We start from the raw sequence: 18,750 nt of genomic DNA, 5'->3' as shown, positions 1-18,750 counted from the left end.
TCCCCTCTCACGTGGATGGTGAGGCGCCTATGTACTATTCCTGGTGCCACGCTAGGTCTGTGCAAAATTTCAGGGAAATCCGTGCACCCGTTGTGGCGTGATTGCGGGACAAACATCCAAACTCACAAACATTCAAACATCCAAACACACAAACTTTCACATTTATAATATTAGTAGGATATATATATATATATATATATATATATATACCGTAGATGTAGACGTCCATTTCTGATACAATCCTACGAATCTCAGCCAATATAATACAGCACAGTATTAACAAGTAATCTTTTATTATAAAGCTTTATTAAGATAAATTAAGATAAAATAATCATTTAGTAGTCTCACCATGGAGAAATTTACTTTGTATACCACTATATTATGTAGCCCTCTCATCTATCGAATATAGATAAAAAATACATTTTTTTCCCCAAAATTATAGATACTGTACAATACAACGACAAGGCCAGCATTGTATAAGCTCTTCCCACCACCTAGGCTGGTTGCAATGAATAGGAGCCATGGAAGCACGGCCTCAAAGCTTTTTGTAAGTTCTGGAAGAGTTGGCAAGTATACCCAAGACAGTTCCTGTCCAATGGTTTTCTATGGGCCCCTCTAACCCCGATCCTGGCACCAAATCCTCATCCTAGCACACTGTAAAGGCCATCTGAGTTGCAAACGCACCACCTACTGGCCCCACTGTGCCACTGCATCTTGTTTCCATTTCATAATCCAAAGGTGAACTTTGCCAAAACTTACAACTCTAAGGGTACGTACATGCGTGTTTTACCTGCCAGTGCAGACTCCGCACCAAAAATTGCATAAAATCCTAAAACAACCAATGTCCTAAGTGTGTGAGTGAGTCTTACAACCCCAATCACACTCTTACGCTGGGTTCACACCTGCGTTCTTCTTTCCGTTCTATGGTTTCCGTCTTCTGCATGCCAGAAGACGGAAACCATAGACCGGGTCCGGCCGTGAGCGGCGGTGAGCGTTTTAGGCTCTCCGCCGCGAAACCGGATTTTTTTTATCCGGACACAGAGTACTGCATGTCCGACTCTGTGTCCGGATTATAAAACCCGGTTTCGCGGCGGAGAGCCTAAAACGCTCACCGCCGCACATCTCTCTCACCCATTCAAATTAATGGGTGAGAGAGACTCCTGCAGGTTTCCGTCTCCTGCCTCTGTTTTAGGCAGGAAACGGAAACCTGCAGTACGGAGAGGGCGATGCAGATGTGAACGAGCCCTTAGTTTCATCATAGAGAAAAATACATGTAAAATGTAGATGCTACATTTGTATAAAATGTCCCTTCCCCACCAAAAAAAAAAAAAGAATCTGCTGCAAAACATCTAACGAAACAGTTGCACTGTCGCAACGTGCATTTCGGTAAATTCTTATGTGCTTGCGCTTACCTCCAAACTTTGAAAGGACCGAAGTTGTGCTGCAGCAAATTTTGCTTCATTCACTTCTATGTTGACTGAGTTTGCTGTTCACTAAGTTTGCTGTCCCATTTCAGTGACCCCCACAATTTAATGTCCCCCTCCATTTGCCCCCAGTTTAATGTCCTCCTCCAGTTGCCCTCAGTTCATTGTCCCCCTTCAGTTGCCCCCAGTTTAATTTCCTCCTTCAGTTGCCCCTAGTTCAATGTCCCCCTCCAATTGTCCCCAGTTTAATGTCCCTCTCCAGTTGCCCCCAGTTCAATGTCCTCCTCTGGTTGCCCCCAGTTCAATGTCCTCCTCTAGTTGCCCCCAGTTCAATGTCCTCCTCAAGTTGCCCCCAGTTCAGTGTCCTCTTGTAGTTGCCCCCAGTTCAGTGTCCTCTTGTAGTTGCCCCCAGTTCAGTGTCCTCTTGTAGTTGCCCCCAGTTCAATGTCCTCCTCTAGTTACACCCAGTTCAATATCCCCCTCCAGTTGCCCCCAGTTTAATGTCCTCCTTAAATTGCCACCAGTTTAAAGTTCCCCTCCAGGTACACACAGTCTAATATCCCCCTGCAGCTGCCCCCAGTTTAATGTCCCCCTCTAGTTGCCCCCCCGTTTAATGTCCCCTTCCAGTTGCCCCCCGTTTAATGTCCCCTTCCAGTTGCCCCCAGTTTACTATCCCCCTCCAGTTGCCCTAAGTTTAATATTCCCCCCCAGTTGCCCTCAGTTCAGTGTCCTCTCCAGCTACACACCGTTTAGACCACGCGTAACCGTGGCGTACACCCAGACCAATCTCCTCCCATGGCTGAGCCCCACATAAATAAACACTGACACTTTTGGATGGTAAAATTGTGGGGGTCGGCCACAGCTTTATTAAAACGTACACACATTGGCAGAACCCTGCTATCCCCCTCCCTTTCTAGACCAAGCGCGTCACCAGAATGCCCCGCCACCGCCTTGCGGTGTGCATGTGATGTGATATTCAGCGGGTGACGCGCCTCATCTTCTACACCGATGACCAGGAGGGATGGAAGGGGAAGGCGCAAGGTCCCGCCAATATGCAAGCCGTGACACCTGAAATAAACAAAACAAAATAAATACCGCGCAAGGAACACAGAACCAATAAATAACAAAAAAAACCAAAAAAAAACAAAAAAAAAACCAACACAACAAAACAAGCAGAAGAACCAACAAAGGGGAAGGGCGGGAGGGAAGATCGGTCCGCTCCTAACGCTGGCGGGGATCCAAGAGGAAGTCCCCGCCCAGCGCCGGAAGTTAAATAGCGCGGCAAGCCCCGCCTCCTCCAAACCCCGCCCAGGCCAGCGTCAGCCGCCGGGAGGGGGGAAAGAGGAAGCGAGGCACAGCACGCGCAGTCAAGACCCGGACGGCTTAATCAGCCGTCCGGATCGCAATATCCCCTCCAGGTGCCCCCAGTTTACTGTCTCCTTCCAGTTGCCCCCAGTTTACTGTCTCCTTCAGTTTCCCCCAGTTTAATGTTCCTCTCCAGCAACACAGAGTCTAATATCCCCCTGCAGCTGCCCCAATTTAATGTCCCCCTCTAGTTGCCCACAGTTTACTGTTTCCTTCCAGTTGCCCCCAGTTTAATGTCCCCCTCTAGTTGTCCCCAGTTTCATGTCCCCCTCTAGTTGTCCCCAGTTTCATGTCCCCCTCTAGTTGTCCCCAGTTTACTGTCCCTGTCCAGTGACTCCCTCCCTCCAGTTTAATGTCCCCACCCAGCGACCACCACAGTTTAACATAAAAACCCTAATACTCCCCTCTCCTTGCTCCCCTGTTGCCCTGAAATCTCTGCTCCCAGAGGCTTCAGGGGCAATGTGATGACGCCATCACATCACATCTACAGCTGCAGAAGCATACAGGGGCTGAATGGTGAAACAGGGAGCGGACGGCTTCTGCATCACCATTGTATTCAACTCATTTGTGTCCTCTGGATGCAGGTGAGTTGAAGTCAGAACAAACCTCCCGCTGACCAGGACAGCGGGACAGGACCCAGAATCCAGGACTCTCCCGCCGAATCAGGCACAGTTAGGAGGTATGCTGTCTTCAGACCCCAGAGTGTAATAGGTGGAGGCCCCGTGAGGGGAAAAAATAAAAAAAAACTCACTTTCCATTACCTCTTTTGGTCTTGGCGTTGGGCGGTCTCCGAGTGACGTCATGCACCCGGGTCACTGCTTAGACCTGTGATTGGGCCACATGGACAACAAAGGCAAAATCGGCAGAGAAAAAGATTCTGCAAGGAGGACGTTTCTCTCTGCTGGTTTCATTCTAAGAAAAATTATTCAAGGAATTTTAATCTATAGTAACCAGTTTTTGAGTTGACCGGCTCTCTGCCTTTTGGGTCCCCATGCGAACCCAAATGACAGAGATCCGGACGCTAGTACGAACGTAAGACTAGAAGAATTCGGGAAATGACAGTGTGACATTTGTGACTGGCAAACTTTGCAAAGCAGCAATGTCCGATGGCTCGGCATAAGATGGCTTCCATAATAAACCGAAAACCATATGCTAGAGGTTGTTCTCCAGCAAGATATCATTGCTTGTCACATACAGGAAGGACAGGTAATGTACTGCACGTTGGAATATTGTCCTTTGCGCTCCTTACAGATTTCTCGCCTTGTTATCTGGAATATTAAGAAAAAAAACAAAAATTACCTCCTATCATTATAAAAAGATATCATATATAACATGAAACTGCCCCCTCCCCTTGGTTGGTCTGCAAAGCAGTTCATCAAAAATGACCATCCAGGTTCAATGATGTGCTCAAGGTATGTCAACTAGACCATGACATGTCTACCAGTCAACGATCTCTCACCAAGAGGTACACTACCCAAAAGGAGCCTCTGACAGCCTAATAATATGGCAGAGGGAGAGGCTCTTTTATGCCATCTTGTGGTTAGATCCAGTATCTCATCAGACCATACCTGTAATCATTTACATATCTGCCTGAGACATAACCGCAGGATGAGTTCTGTAGCAATCCGACATTTCTATCTGAGTACGGTATTATTTTTGTCAATGAGTGTATAGCAAGGAGCTTTGCACTTACAGGATGGAAGCATACGGTGTGGGTCATTGTGCTTGCAGGTATGCCTCGACATTAGGGGCCCGGTGACAGGCGCTACCGCTGCGTTTTTTTTCCCTTAATAGGCCGTTACTGGTTGGAGTTACTCCAGCCGGGCCCCAGAAACACTATTATTATACTTAGGGGTTTTTTCAGGCCCCCAAGTATAATAATCGGAGGACCAGGAGAGGTAAGGGAACATGAAAAAACACTGTTACTTACCTCTCCGGACTCCAGGCAGGCTTCGGGCCTACTCCTGTGACATCCCTGACATCTCATGACTGAGGCCTGCATCCTGGGTCATGTGACATCCTGGATATCATTGAAGATGACTGACACCACCGTGGACTGCAGCGGAGTCAGGGAGAGGTAACTAACAATGTTTTTTTTATGTTGGTATCCCCCCCCCCCGGTCTCTAATTATTATACTCTGGGGTCTGAAAAGGCCCCAGAGTATAATAATTGTTCATAAGTGTCCACTATGGGGCATAATACTGTGTGCAGGTTGCAACACTCAGGAAGGCCAGGGCTGGTATCATGGTAATATATCCGATGTGGCCGGCTTGCAGGGAGTCCCTGGGTCCCGAATGTGCACCAAATCTCCCTTTTTGATGTCCCCGATTACCCGCCCCCACTCTGATATCTGACAATGACAACAGACAACCAGGCTTCGGGGGTAATCGTTGCTTTTCTTTTTTTCTAGCAGGACAAAGTAATACAAATGTACAGATGGAGGAATTGATTCTTCACATACAATACAGCAATCTTTATAGACAGTGTCCACTTGATCAGGTGATGGAGCTTTGAGCAAGAATACCTTGGACTTGGTTAACTCGTAGTAGCTTGGGAAGTTAAACTTGTATATACTTGTAGGGATGGCCTGTATCCAGGGGGTTAGACCTCAACAAAGCTGGGTACACGTATATAGAAGAGGAGATACAAGTTATCGACAGCGGGCGACCCTCAATTTCCGTTGAACTAGCTATGGGCTCCTTTAAATATAGATTTGTCCCAAAGACTTACTTGCATAGCGAAATATGTGTGGAGTTCCCAGATGTATGGATACCGGACGGCCTACTCGTAGAGAAGTGGAGCTTCAGAGGAAAACACTCCCTGAGGAACATCTTGGAGGCAGAGGAAAAGGCATCTCTGCTTGGAGATTCAGAAGAAAGTATTCTCTGAGAAGAAGCTTGGGTGCAGAGGAAAAGACGTCTCTGTTACAATTTCCTGGAGACTTAGCTGCCATTTTTACAGCTTCCCATGTGCTCAGCTCCACACCAAAGACAAAAGACCAAAAAGTTCCCAACCCCCTCTGTAGAGGGGGCGGTCACTCAGCTCCGCCTCCAGGCCAGCCAAGCTCCCTTGAGTGGTCCTGGAGGTCACCTAATTATAATGGACACTCCCTTTACAGTGCCAGCTCAAATTACAATGACAAAGTATAGGCAGGTGTAGTTCACAAAAACATCCACAAGATGGCGCATGCTCTCGTGAAATATAGAAGGAATGACGGGGGAGGAATCTTTTTACCTTATGTGCAAATGTCCATATCATCTCGGTCTGCAAGGACGATTAGAGGGAATTGAACAAGCAGTACCGGGACATTACACAGGGGCCACTATGGGGGATAATACTGTGTGCAGGGGCCACTATGTGGCATAATACTGTGTGCAGGGGCCACTATGGGGGATAATACTGTGTGCAGGAGCCACTATGGGGGATAATACTGTGGGCAGGGGCCAGTATGGGGCATAATACTGTGTGCAGGGGCCACTATGGGGCATAATACTGTGTGCAGGGGCCACTATGGGACATTATACTGTGTGCAGGGGCCACTATGGGGATAATACTGTGTGCAGGGGCCACTATGGGGGATAATACTGTGTGCAGGGGCCACTATGGGGGATAATACTGTGTGCAGGGGCCACTATGGGGCATAATACTGTGTGCAGGGGCCACTATGGGGCATAATACTGTGTGCAGGGGCCACTATGGGGCATAATACTGTGTGCAGGGGCCACTATGGGGCATAATACTGTGTGCAGGGGCCACTATGGGGCATAATACTGTGTGCAGGGGCCACTATGGGGGATAATACTGTGTGCAGGGGCCACTATGGGGCATAATACTGTGTGCAGGGGCCACTATGGGGCATAATACTGTGTACAGGGGCCACTATGGGGCATAATAGGGCGCACAGGAATGCAGGGCAGGGTGTCGGTCGGGGTCATCGGCGACGGTCAGAGAGGCCATTCCTAGTTACGCCACTGGGTAAAACGATACCATTCGCTAGTAAGCTTACCAACACAAGTCCAGTTAGAAGTAGAGCGAAAAAGATGGCACCACAACCGATAATTCCGAAGTAAGAGCGAACTGTCCATAGAAGACAAACAAAAAAGTCCAATAAGTACAAAACTTACTAGAACAGTAATGTATCATAGATATTATATGTCATAGATTCCAGTATCAAGACCCAACACTACAAGTTCTGCTTGAGGTGAATGTTCACTCTCCATTTGTTAATTTATTCATTCATTTCTAGGAGGCATAACAGAGGAACAGGGAGGGGCAGAGGGAGCATGTCAAAACCAGCAGCTTGTATACTCACCAAACCAGATTGGCTGTGGGTAATGCTGGACTGAGGTTCCTTGGGCCCACCAGATAACATGATTATGGGGCCCACAACCTCTAGAAAACAGACCATAGTATGTTTTTAAGTTTAGGAGTCTTCTGCTGGGTCATTACTGTGTTAGAACCTGAGCCCACTGGAGGTACTCTGGTATTCTGGTGGACCAGTCTGACGCTGCCTGTGGGTCAATCCTAAGACTGTTGTTTCAAAGGGAGTTTTCACCTGCTCCATGAGCTCCAATTCCTTGCAGCCTTCAATAGGCGCTGATCCACTGATTCTGATGCAGCTGGAATTTTTTCTCTAGCCCTCACCATTCCCCAGCAATCATATCTGTTCACTTCAACCCAGTTATGCTCTCTGCTGCCAGGTGGGCGGTCTCAGACTACCTGCTCCAGTTCAGGACCGCCCACCTGATAGTAGATTGCTGAAAATAACAGAAATGGTAGCCTGGGAATGGTGAGGGCTAGAGGAAAAATTCCAACTGTGCCAGAATCGGTGAAGTGGCGTCTAATAAAGGCTGCAAAGAGTTTGAGTTAGCGTAATTGATGAAAGGTCTCCTTTAAGTGACCTTCCTGGTATTCATCCTTTAATCTCTGGTTGGGAATCTGGAGTTCACTTTATGGAGACCACCAAATCAATACCTCTTGGAGTGGTCCTGGTCTTTGTGACAGCTGACCAGGCAGATCATGGACTATGGTGCAAGATGGTGAAGATTAGCCTTGGATACCCTTTTAATCCGAACCTGACTGGCATCAGATGCCCCATAGTGACTAATAGGAGTGGGTAGATTTTAGGGATAGTCTAGCTGGCTTCTGAGGTCTTCCCCCACTCCTGCACTTTTTAGAAACCACTGAATCAATAAGCAAACCCAATGTGAAAAATTTGCAACTTTTTAGCATCAGAGAACCGTCATATTATCCACTTACCTTCCATCGGTGCGGTATACTCTTGGCTATCCTTACTAACATGATTCCCTACAACCACTCTGTACGTTCCAGTAACAGCGCCCGCGATGGTCAGAGTCTTGTTGTGGTCGGTCAGTAGGTGACCCTCAGGTAGTTCTCCTCCAATCTTGCTCCAGATGACTGTGGCCGGCCCATCCCCAGTAAATATGACGGTCAGGGATGACTTCTCCCCCGAACTAGTCACAGATATGTTCCCGATGCTGATGGGAGCTGGTAAGGATAACATGGGGTTAGAAATTTTATACACCATATAATACACGCATATCTTTCCTGTCCTGGTTTGTTACAATGTATCAGTGCAGTTAAAATGTCCCGCATTTAGAACTCGAGATTAGAGATGAGCGAACAGTGAAACGTTCGAAGTTCGGTATTCGATTCGACTAGCCCCTCAAAACTCGACTGTTCGAATGAATATCGAACCCCATTACAGTCTAGGGGGAATAAATACTTATAGATAAGAAAAATAAGCATATAGCTCACCACCTCCAGTTAGCTTGATAAGTCCTTATAATTCCTGGGTGCACGATCCTGGCCTCTGACTAAGGCACTTTGTAGTTGAAGCATATAGAAAAGGATAGTAGGATCCGCTCGACCAGGTAAGTTAAAAAATAACTTTTAATCCGACATGGTTAAAAAACACACAAAAGTAAATAGATGTGAAATGACAAAAAGAAAGAAAAATGGTGATTAAAACCACATTCTGATAGCTCTAGCTGACGCGTTTCAAGACGCAAGGTCTCTTACTCATAGCTTTGCTTCTGGATACTAAGGTTGACACTTCCGTTTTTAACCCCTTCCCGACATGCGCCGTAATAGTACGGCGTCCGCCATAGCCGCCGGGTGTCTACTGCTTTAAGCAGTAGACACCCGGTTCTAATGCCTCCGATCGGTCCCCGATCCTTGTACAGGCTCCCAGGCTTGTCTGCAAATCCTCTCTTTTGCAGGCTGGTCTATGCAGCCTGCAAAAGAAAGGATGCCTTTTTTCAATGCATTGCAATGCATTAGCATTGTAATGCATTGCATTAGTGATCAGACCCCCTGGGGTTCAACACCCCTAGGGGGTCTAATAAATAAATAAAAAAAAAAAAAAAAAAAAAAAAAGTTAAAAAAAATATAAAAAAATATAAAAAGAATTAAACATTCAAATCACCCCCCCTTTCCCTAGAACACATATAAAAGTAGTTAAAAACTGTGAAACATATACATGTTAGGTATCCCCGCGTCTGAAATTGCCCGCTCTACAAATCCATAAAAATATTTTTCCTGTTTGGTAAACGCCGTACCGGGAAAAATAGTCGAAAGTGCCAAACCGCCATTTTTTCACTGTTTTGATTCTGATAAAAATTTGAATAAAAAGTGATCAAAGCAATAACATTTGCCGAAAATGGTAGAACTAAAAAGTACACCCGGCCCCGCAAAAAAAGACGCCCTATGCATCCCCGTACACGCACGTATAAAAAAGTTACGGCCGTCGGAATATGGCGACTTATAGAAAAAAAATTTTTTAACACAGTTTTGGAATTTTTTTTAGGGGTCAAAATGTAACTAAAACCATATAAATTTGGTATCCCTGGAACCGTACCGAAACAAAGAATATAGGGGACATGTCATTTTGGCTGCACAGTGAACGCCGTAAAACCAAAGCCCGTAAGAAAGTCGCAGAAATGCATTTTTTCTTCAAATCCACCCCATTCTGAATTTTGTTCCTGCTTCCCAGTACATTATATAGAATAATTAATGGTGGCATCATGAAGAAAAAATTGTCCCGCAAAAATTAAGACCTCATATGGCTCTGGGAGCGGAGAAATAAAAAAGTTATGGGGTTTAGAAGGAGGGGAGTCAAAAATGAAAAACGAAAATCAAAAAATGCCATCGGCGGGAAGGGGTTAAGTGCTGAATATCTGGTATACCACACCTATTAACCACATGTTCTTAATTACATGTGTCAACATTAAATACCAAGGGAATAACTGCACTTTCCCCTACGCCCAACAGCAGCACAACTGGGGTATTCCTGCCCCTATGAGCTGTTAGGACAGGTGGAATTTTTAATTACCTAACAGCTTTTGACCTCTATAAGAGGCCGGAAGACCTGCTCCTCCCTTGTGTTAGTAACAAGTATGCGCCCTCTACAGAACGAGATCTTGAGAGTCTGGAATCACAGTCCTTCAGGTTTACAGAAGCCAATCCAGTTAACCATCAGCACCCGGCAAACCTTGCCCTGGTGGACCCATCTGCGAGATGGGAAGTCCTCGGTCCAGCCCGCCTGGACCCTGTTGACTACAGATACCTCCCTCACAGGCTGGGGAGCTCATCTGGGGGAGACCCCGGTTCAAGGTACATGGAATCAGCGGGAGAGGACGCACTCATCCAACTGGCGCGAGCTTACCGCAGTTCATCGAGCCCTTCTGTCATTTGCACCACTTCTACAAGGGAAAGCAGTCAAAGTAAGATCAGACAATCTGACGACAGTCCACTATATCAACAAGCAGGGAGGAACCAGGTCCCCCTCGCTCATGCAAGTCACCAACCTGATCTTCTCCTGGGCAGAACGAAACCTCTCCCAGCTGGCCGCGGTACATATCCAGGGCCGCCTGAACATCCTAGCGGATCAACTCAGCAGAGGCCGGCCGACCGCAGGCGAATGGTCCCTGAACCAGGACATCTTCCACTACCTGACCAGGAGGTGGGGTCTCCCCGAGGTGGATCTGATGGCCACCCAACACAATGCCAAAGTAGAAAGGTTTTGCTCCCTGTACCGGGAAGACAACCCTTTGGCTGTGGATGCCCTGTCAATACCATGGAGGTTCGAACTGGCATACGTGTTCCCTCCCATCCCGATGATACCGAAGGTATTGGCGAAACTCAGGCAGGACCAGACTTCGGCAATAGTGATCATGCTGTTCTGGCCAAAAAGGGCATGGTTCACCGACCTTATCCTTATGAGTCGGGGGAACTACTGGAGGCTTCCACCAGTCAGGAACCTGGTGTCACTGAACAGTCGGCCGTGCCTGGGCCTAGACAAATTCAACCTCACTGCCTGGAGGCTAATCGCGCCATACGCGCAGACAGAGGATTGTCCCAGGGAGTGCTAAGTACCTTAGCCCATTCAAGAGCAGAGGCAACCAATCAGAGCTACCAAAGGATCGCCCGGATATTCCGAGATTGGTGTACAGGCAGCCACCGAGATCCAGACAGAGATGCAGTCCTAGAGTTCTTACAGAACGGCCTGGAGAGAGGACTAGCACCTGCCACCCTCAAGGTTCAAGTGTCAGCTCTATCTGCTCTCCTGGAGACACGGTTATCACAAGATCCTCTTGTCAAACAGTCCCTTAGGGGGGCTGCCAGGCTCCGCCCCCAGGTACGGCCCCCTGTCCCCAGGTGGGACCTGGCCGCGGTTCTACAAGGGCTATGTGCGCCCCCCTTCGAACCATTATCTGAAGTGGACTGGAAGTACCTGTCATTTAAAGTGACCTTTCTGTTGGCAATAACCTCCGCCAAGAGGGTTGGCGAATTGCAGGCTCTAGCAGCCTCCGAACCTTTCATAACTTCGGCAATAGTGATCATAACTGTACTCCTGACAGAGTACAGCTAAGGTTCGTCCCAGGATTCTTGCCGAAGGTACCCACACTTCAGAACACCAATCAAGTGATCACCCTACCGGGCTTCTTTCCCTCCCCTGCCACTGAGCAGGAGGAGAAGCTACACACCCTGGATCTGGTAAGAGCACTACGTATCTACCTGGACCGTACAGCACCGTTCCGAAGATCAGAGAATCTTCTGGTTAATGTGTTTGGCCACAATAGAGGCGCTAAAGCATCAAAGGTAACCCTGTCGAGATGGATCAGAGAAGCTATCAGCTGTTCCCTACGGGCTCAGAATCTTCCTGTTCCAGATTTTCTACGAGCCCATGCCACCCGATCAGTGGCGACATCATGGGCAGAGACACGGTTCCTCTCCCTAGAGCAGATATGTGCTGCAGCCTCTTGGAGCTCACAGCTGACTTTTGCCAAACACTACAGATTGGACTGGCGTACGGCCGATGCTACAGCATTTGGGCACTCCGTCTTGGCATCAGCCTGCCAGGAGGTCCCACCCTAGGGGAGATAATACTTGCTAAATCCCCAGTTGTGCTGCTGTTGGGCGTAGGGGGAAAGAAAGATTATGAATGATAATCTGTTTTCCCTTAGCCCAAACAGCAGCACAAGGCTCCCTCCCTAAGAGGTGCTATTGTACAGATTTTGTGTATGTGTGTGTATCTCTTGGCATAGATTGCTCTGTATATCATACTTGTTACTAACACAAGGGAGGAGCATGTCTTCCGACCTCTTATAGAGGTCAAAAGCTGTTAGGTAATTAAAAATTCCACCTGTCCTAACAGCTCATAGGGGCAGGAATACCCCCAGTTGTGCTGCTGTTTGGGCTAAGGGAAAACAGATTATCATTCATAATCTTTCTATCTCTATACCATGTAACAATTCACACTCCTATAATTACATTACAAAGACGATAACAATCACAAACCCATCAGGCTTAGGATACAAAAAGCTATCTTGCTTATGATCAAAAAACAATTAGTTGTAACTTTGCATCACCACAGCTAAACAATACGGTGTTTGTTTAGTTGGTTAAACCGTTAAACCAGCCTAATTGCGCCTGTGGGTATTAGGGCTAGTTCACACGTGAACAAAGGGGCGGATTTTGACAGCGGATTTCGCTTCAAAATCTACCCCTTTACAATGGTGGTCTATGTAGACCACCGGGCTTTTTTTCCCGCTAGCGGCGGGCTGCTGCTAGCGGAGAAAAGAAAGGACATGCCCTTTCTTCAGGCGGAAGCCGTGCGGGCTCAGGTGTGAACTGACCCTTAGCATAACAGTGTATGTCTCGAGGGTTAATGTGTTTATGTGTCCTGTAAAGCTATTGATACATACGATCTAGTTTGCAAATACATGATAAAGGGAATTGTATTCACTCCTTTAGAACACACTCGATTTGCCTGCTGTTAACCCTAGGTGTCACTTTGTACAGGATAAAACAAAGCACCGCAAACAACCCTCAGGCACAATTCACAAGGTGGGTGTAACTGAGAATCGGATTAGAAATACCATCTTTATCTTGAGATACTGATATTGATTAGTTTACCCTACATAGTAGGTATGGTCAAATCTCTTATATACATACAAAAAGACATTGTATGTATAGGTTTTACAAATAATTTTTTAGAGGACTGTATAATATATATACTAAAAAATACTTGTTTAGGGGGAAACCAATATTGGACTCAGAAGGGTCACCAAGTCCACTATGACACCCCAGGAAATGATGCCAACACCGGGAATGCAACTGGGACAGCAGGGGAAGCATGTCTGGGGGTATCTAACAAGCCCAAGTCACTGTATTACGCCACTAATAATGCGAGAGCTGACTTTTTCCCATAGGAATGCATTGACCAGCGTTGATTGGCCGAATGCCATACTGTGTACAGCATTCGGTCAATCATCGCTGGTTCTGCCAGAGGCTCGTCTTTGAGGAGGTGGAGTCTAACATCGGTCCACAGAAGTCTCCATTGTGGTCCGATCTCAGGTAATAGCAGAGTTGACACAGCTCTACTACATCTCAGGTGTAGCAGAGCTGTGCGCTGACCTCTGTTACACCTGAGATCAGACCACAATGGAGACTGCTGTGAACAAACCTTAGACTCCGCCTTCTCCGGCAGAACCAGCGTTGATTGGCCGAATGCTGTACTCTGTATGTTGGTTCTGCCAGAGGAGGTGGAGTCTAAGATCGGTCCACAGCAGTCTCCATTGTGGTCCGATCTCAGATGTAGCTGCTACATCTGTGATATTGCAGAGCTTTGTCAACTCTGCTACGACTGAGATCGGACCACAATGGAGACTGCTGTGGACTGATCTTAGACTCCGCCTCCTCCAGCAGAACCAGCGTTGTTTGGCCCAATGCTGTACACTGTACTGCATTCGGGCCAATCAACGCTGGTCAATGCATTCCTATGGGAAAAAGTCAGCTCCCGCATATCGCAAGCTGACAGGGATCCCGACCAGATAGAGCCCCAAAGAGCTGGGTGAGTAACATTCCCCCCTAAATAAAGGTAATCCCTAGCTATCCCTGCCTGTACATCTGTCCATGTCTCACAGTCACAAAGTTCACATTCTCATATGAACCGGATCTGAAATCCACTATTTGTATAAATTAGAGGTCACCTGATTTCGGCAGCCAATTACTTTTTCTAATTTTTTTCGATGCCTCCGTTGTCGTAGTTCCTGTCCCACCTCCCCTGCGCTGTTATTGGTGCAAAAAAAGCGCCAGGGAAGGTGGGAGGGGATACGGATTTTTAGTGAGTTTGCCACCTGGTGTTCGTCTGGAATCGAACATCTCAAACAGCCTGATATCCGATCGAACATGTACTCGATTGAACGCTGTTCGCTCATCTCTACTCGAGATGTGATACTTAGACTCACCCATGACATGACAGTCTATGGTATTGTGTGATATCTTCTGGTCTTTTACATTGAAGTATATGAAGTATCTCCCGGTGTCACTGTATCGGACATCACTGATACTGACACAGCCACATCTTTTATCCATACGTGTCCTGTTCTTGTATCCACCGTATACATGGAGAGATCGGTCCAGACAGTTATAGCTGAAGACCATTGAGCTGCGATGATCCACGGTGTAATCCCCCTCCATGTTGCACTGTATATTACAGATTGTAAGGATCCCTGAAATCATCAGGTAGGTGTCTGATAGGGCGGATGGGCTTGGACAGAGAGGAATCCCGCAAAGAGCTAAAAAAGAGAATATTGTTATTTCTATATCGCCATCATTGTCTATGGTCATGTCTAGATCACTTGTCCCATAGACTGCTGGTCCGGGTGCCGTGGGAGGAGGATCAGTGGGAAAGATGTGTGAAACAGCAGAGACCCAATAGTTATGGAGCCCGCTTTGCTTCTGAGCAGGCGCCATATTTAAAGACCTCACATCTGCTGTCCGGAATGGGTTAATATTTTAGGAGGCCCGTGACTCCTACCCCTTACTAGCAGTTTCATGGAGAACTCTGTATAGCTGTCATGGCCATTGTCAGACACCTGGTGACGTAAACAGATCTACATATAGCGTGCAGCCAGGGGGCGTCCTAAGGAGGCTGAGAAGGAATGTATTACGTGACTTGTGATTGCTCGGAAATGAAAGTATTATATATCCAATATACCAGGAGGTGGAGGCCTGACAGTCTGGTGTAATCAGAGGTATACGGGTATGTACAGTGGCGCCACCTATGGTGGTTTAATGGTACTGACTCATGGTGAACTGGGCCTGTAAGTCTGGACCTCTGGAATAAAGCAAACTGAATAGTGATATTTACACGGATATATATATATATCAGATATAGATAGATAGATAGGACATAGATAGATAGATAGGACATAGATAGATAGATAGATAGATAGATAGATAGATAGATAGATAATAGATATAATAGATAGATAGAATTTATGATCGGTTTTGCCTTCAGTTTTTGTGGTCCTTGCTTTTCGGGTAGACACGACATGGCTTATTATTCCTTATACGACAGTGTTATGATATACAGGACAAAATAAGTTGTCATTTGCGCAAAACATGGTTAACTGTGCACCAAAAAGCTAGGAGCTAAAAAGGGGGCAGTCTATGGGGGTTAAAAAAAAATTGTAAAAAAATATAACAAACACTCAAATCACAAACAAATTAAACTAACCAGCCACCCCCATGCCCAAACTATAAAACTACACAAATCGTACACTGTGCACCCTGTAGTGGCAAAAAAGGTGAAAAAAGACAAATTGTTGTTTTGCCTCCCCCCCAAAAAACCCAACAAAAGCGATCAAAACATCAGACATTCCCCAAAATGGTATAAATAGCTGCCGGCGTTGGAAGATCGCACTTAGATTGCGGGTTCTGAGGGGTTCCGGCTGCCTGACTGCCTATACATAGTTCAAATAGAAGCTACGGTGCGATGCTCTGCAGTACCATGTATTGTATTAGCTGATAGTCTATTACCTGGGATGATCACTATGAGGATGAGGAGGACGTCTTCAGGCTTCTTCATTGTAAGAACTTCACAGGTGTCTCTGACTGCTAGTGAGAACCAAGGAGTGACAACACTAAGGAGAAGACAGTCTTGAGTCCCTCGGAGCCACTCCTTCCCTCTTTACGTATCAGGACAGCCTGCTCTTGTGTACGTGATCATCGGCAGTCATTGCTTCACAGTCCTGAATTATCAATTTGAAAATATCAACAAAATAAAAAATTTGGAATCTCCTCGGGGAATAAAAGGATTGGACATGTTGAAATTCGGCAACCTGATCCTTCTATCCCTCATATTCTGTCACCAGGGGCCGGTCGGGACCAGAGATGGGCGAGATGTATTTCGCACATAAGTGTTCTTATTATATTTAGGGGACTCTCCAGACTCCGGAGTATAATAAGCTTAGGCCGGGAGAAGGTGAGGAAACATAGCACACAGACATACTCACCTTCCTGGGCACCATTGGGGTCCTGTTTGGGCCTCTTGCTGCCTCCTGAGTGATGTCACGGGCCGGTGGGGCCACTGAGGCCTGAGATTGGGCTGCAGCAGTCAGATATATCCACAAGCGTCATGACTAGGGATGTATATAGGAAAACAGTGCCTCTGTTTGCTGCCCTCTAGGGGTAGCTCTCTTCATCCCATAATCCCCCCAGTGGAGCTAAATAGGCTTTTTGTAAGACTCCATACGCCTGAGAAGGTGGTCTCTCCTTAGGGAGTGCCATTATCCCCAGAACATGGTCTAGAAGTCTCTCACCTCTGCCAAGTCAGTTTTCCCTACGCTGTGCTGAAGAGATCCAATAAGATTGAAACAGTGCTGTCCACAGCTGGGATACTGACTTGGTAAAATCCCGCATCATAGCAGTAAAGGCTTGTTGGAAAGTCGGGCAAGATGTTCAACGGAGTTGCCCCTAGAGGGCAGCAAACAAAGTCACGGTTTTCCTATTTACATCTTGGAAAACAGATTTGCATATTTTTCCCATAATCCCCCCAGTGGAGCTAAAAAGGCTCTCCTTAGGGAGAGCCTTTTTAGCTCCACTTATCTATATGGGAACCTTATTGATATATAGGGCATGCAGAGCTCAGCTCAGATGGGCTACACTTGATGCTCCTCCGGCAGGCTCGTACAGGTGGAGAATTGCAAAATCTGAAGACATTTCCATATCACCTTCCAGGTACAAGTCACAGGCGTGTCTGCCTCTACACAGACAATATCGCTTCAGGCTGGATTTGGGTTTATAGACAAATCCAGTATATATATTATTATGTGCAGGCTATATACTTTACCTTCCCTTGTATAACTTTTGGTCTTTTCCACATATTTCGGTATATCCTATATACTGAAAGACGTGATCATTACAGTTTATGGTACAGACTGCAGATAGTTCGGGCCAATGAGACTGTTGATCATTACAGAGCCAGAATATTTCTGTTATAACCTTGTGGTGTATACAGTGCACTGCTATAGCTGTATACACATGATTGGCTAAGAGGCCTGTCACTCCTGATGAGCTGCCTATACGTGTATTGTAACATCTGATTGGCTGAATCTCCTGTCAATCTTGTGATTTCTATACAAGGCTTGAGGCTATGGCGGTCTCCACCCTTAGAAGAATCCAAGTATCGGGTGGAATGTGTGTGTTAGCCTTAGGGATAATACTGAGAGTCAGATATAGGTTATCTCAACACCCCATACACTCAACTGTCTATAGTATTATATAGAGGCTGTGATACCAACGGCTTCCATACACTCACCTGTCTATAGTATTATATAGAGGCTGTGACACCACCGGCCTCCATATACTCACCTGTCTATAGTATTATATAGAGGCTGTGATACCAACGGCTTCCATACACTCACCTGTCTATAGTATTATACAGAGGCTGTGATACCACCGGCCTCCATACACTCACCTGTCTATAGTATTATATAGAGGTTGTGATACCAACGGCTTCCATACACTCAACTGTCTATAGTATTATATAGAGGCTGTGACACCACCAGCCTCCATACACTCACCTGTCTATAGTATTATACAGAGGCTGTGATACCACCGGCCTCCATACACTCACCTGTCTATAGTATTATATAAAGGCTGTGACACCACCAGCTTCCATACACTCACCTGTCTATAGCATTATACAGAGGCTCTGACATCACCGTCCTTCATACACTCACCTGTCTATAGTATTATACAGAGGCTGTGACACCACCGGCCTCCATACACTCACCTGTCTATAGTATTATACAGAGGCTGTGACGCCACCAGCCTCCATACACTCACCTGTCTATAGTATTATATAGAGGCTGTGACACCAACAGCCTCCATACACTCACCTGTCTATAGCATTATACAGAGGCTCTGACATCACCGTCCTTCATACACTCACCTGTCTATAGTATTATACAGAGGCTGTGACACCACCGGCCTCCATACACTCACCTGTCTATAGTATTATACAGAGGCTGTGACGCCACCGGCCTCCATACACTCACCTGTCTATAGTATTATACAGAGGCTGTGACGCCACCAGCCTCCATACACTCACCTGTCTATAGTATTATACAGAGGCTGTGACACCAC

The 18,750-nt window shown here is 46.6% G+C and overlaps 1 protein-coding gene across 1 annotated transcript in view; it reads right to left on the bottom strand.

The window, feature by feature from the left end:
* Positions 1–16,215, bottom strand: part of LOC142214600 (uncharacterized) — a 43,293-nt gene extending 27,078 nt beyond the window's left edge. The window contains exons 1-6 of the mRNA XM_075283542.1: positions 16,141–16,215; positions 14,565–14,894; positions 8,050–8,298; positions 6,797–6,867; positions 4,005–4,057; positions 2,372–2,492 (exon numbers count right to left, since the gene is read on the bottom strand). Of these exons, the coding sequence (XP_075139643.1) occupies positions 2,372–2,492; positions 4,005–4,057; positions 6,797–6,867; positions 8,050–8,298; positions 14,565–14,894; positions 16,141–16,189 (873 nt within the window). The 5' untranslated portion in view covers positions 16,190–16,215. The remainder of the gene's footprint in view (positions 1–2,371; positions 2,493–4,004; positions 4,058–6,796; positions 6,868–8,049; positions 8,299–14,564; positions 14,895–16,140) is intronic.
* Between the last annotated feature and the right edge of the window lie 2,535 nt (positions 16,216–18,750).

This window comes from Leptodactylus fuscus, chromosome 7 (genome assembly GCF_031893055.1).
Source record: "Leptodactylus fuscus isolate aLepFus1 chromosome 7, aLepFus1.hap2, whole genome shotgun sequence".
Classification (NCBI taxonomy): Eukaryota; Metazoa; Chordata; class Amphibia; order Anura; family Leptodactylidae; genus Leptodactylus; species Leptodactylus fuscus.
This window is presented reverse-complemented; position numbering and strand designations above follow the sequence as displayed.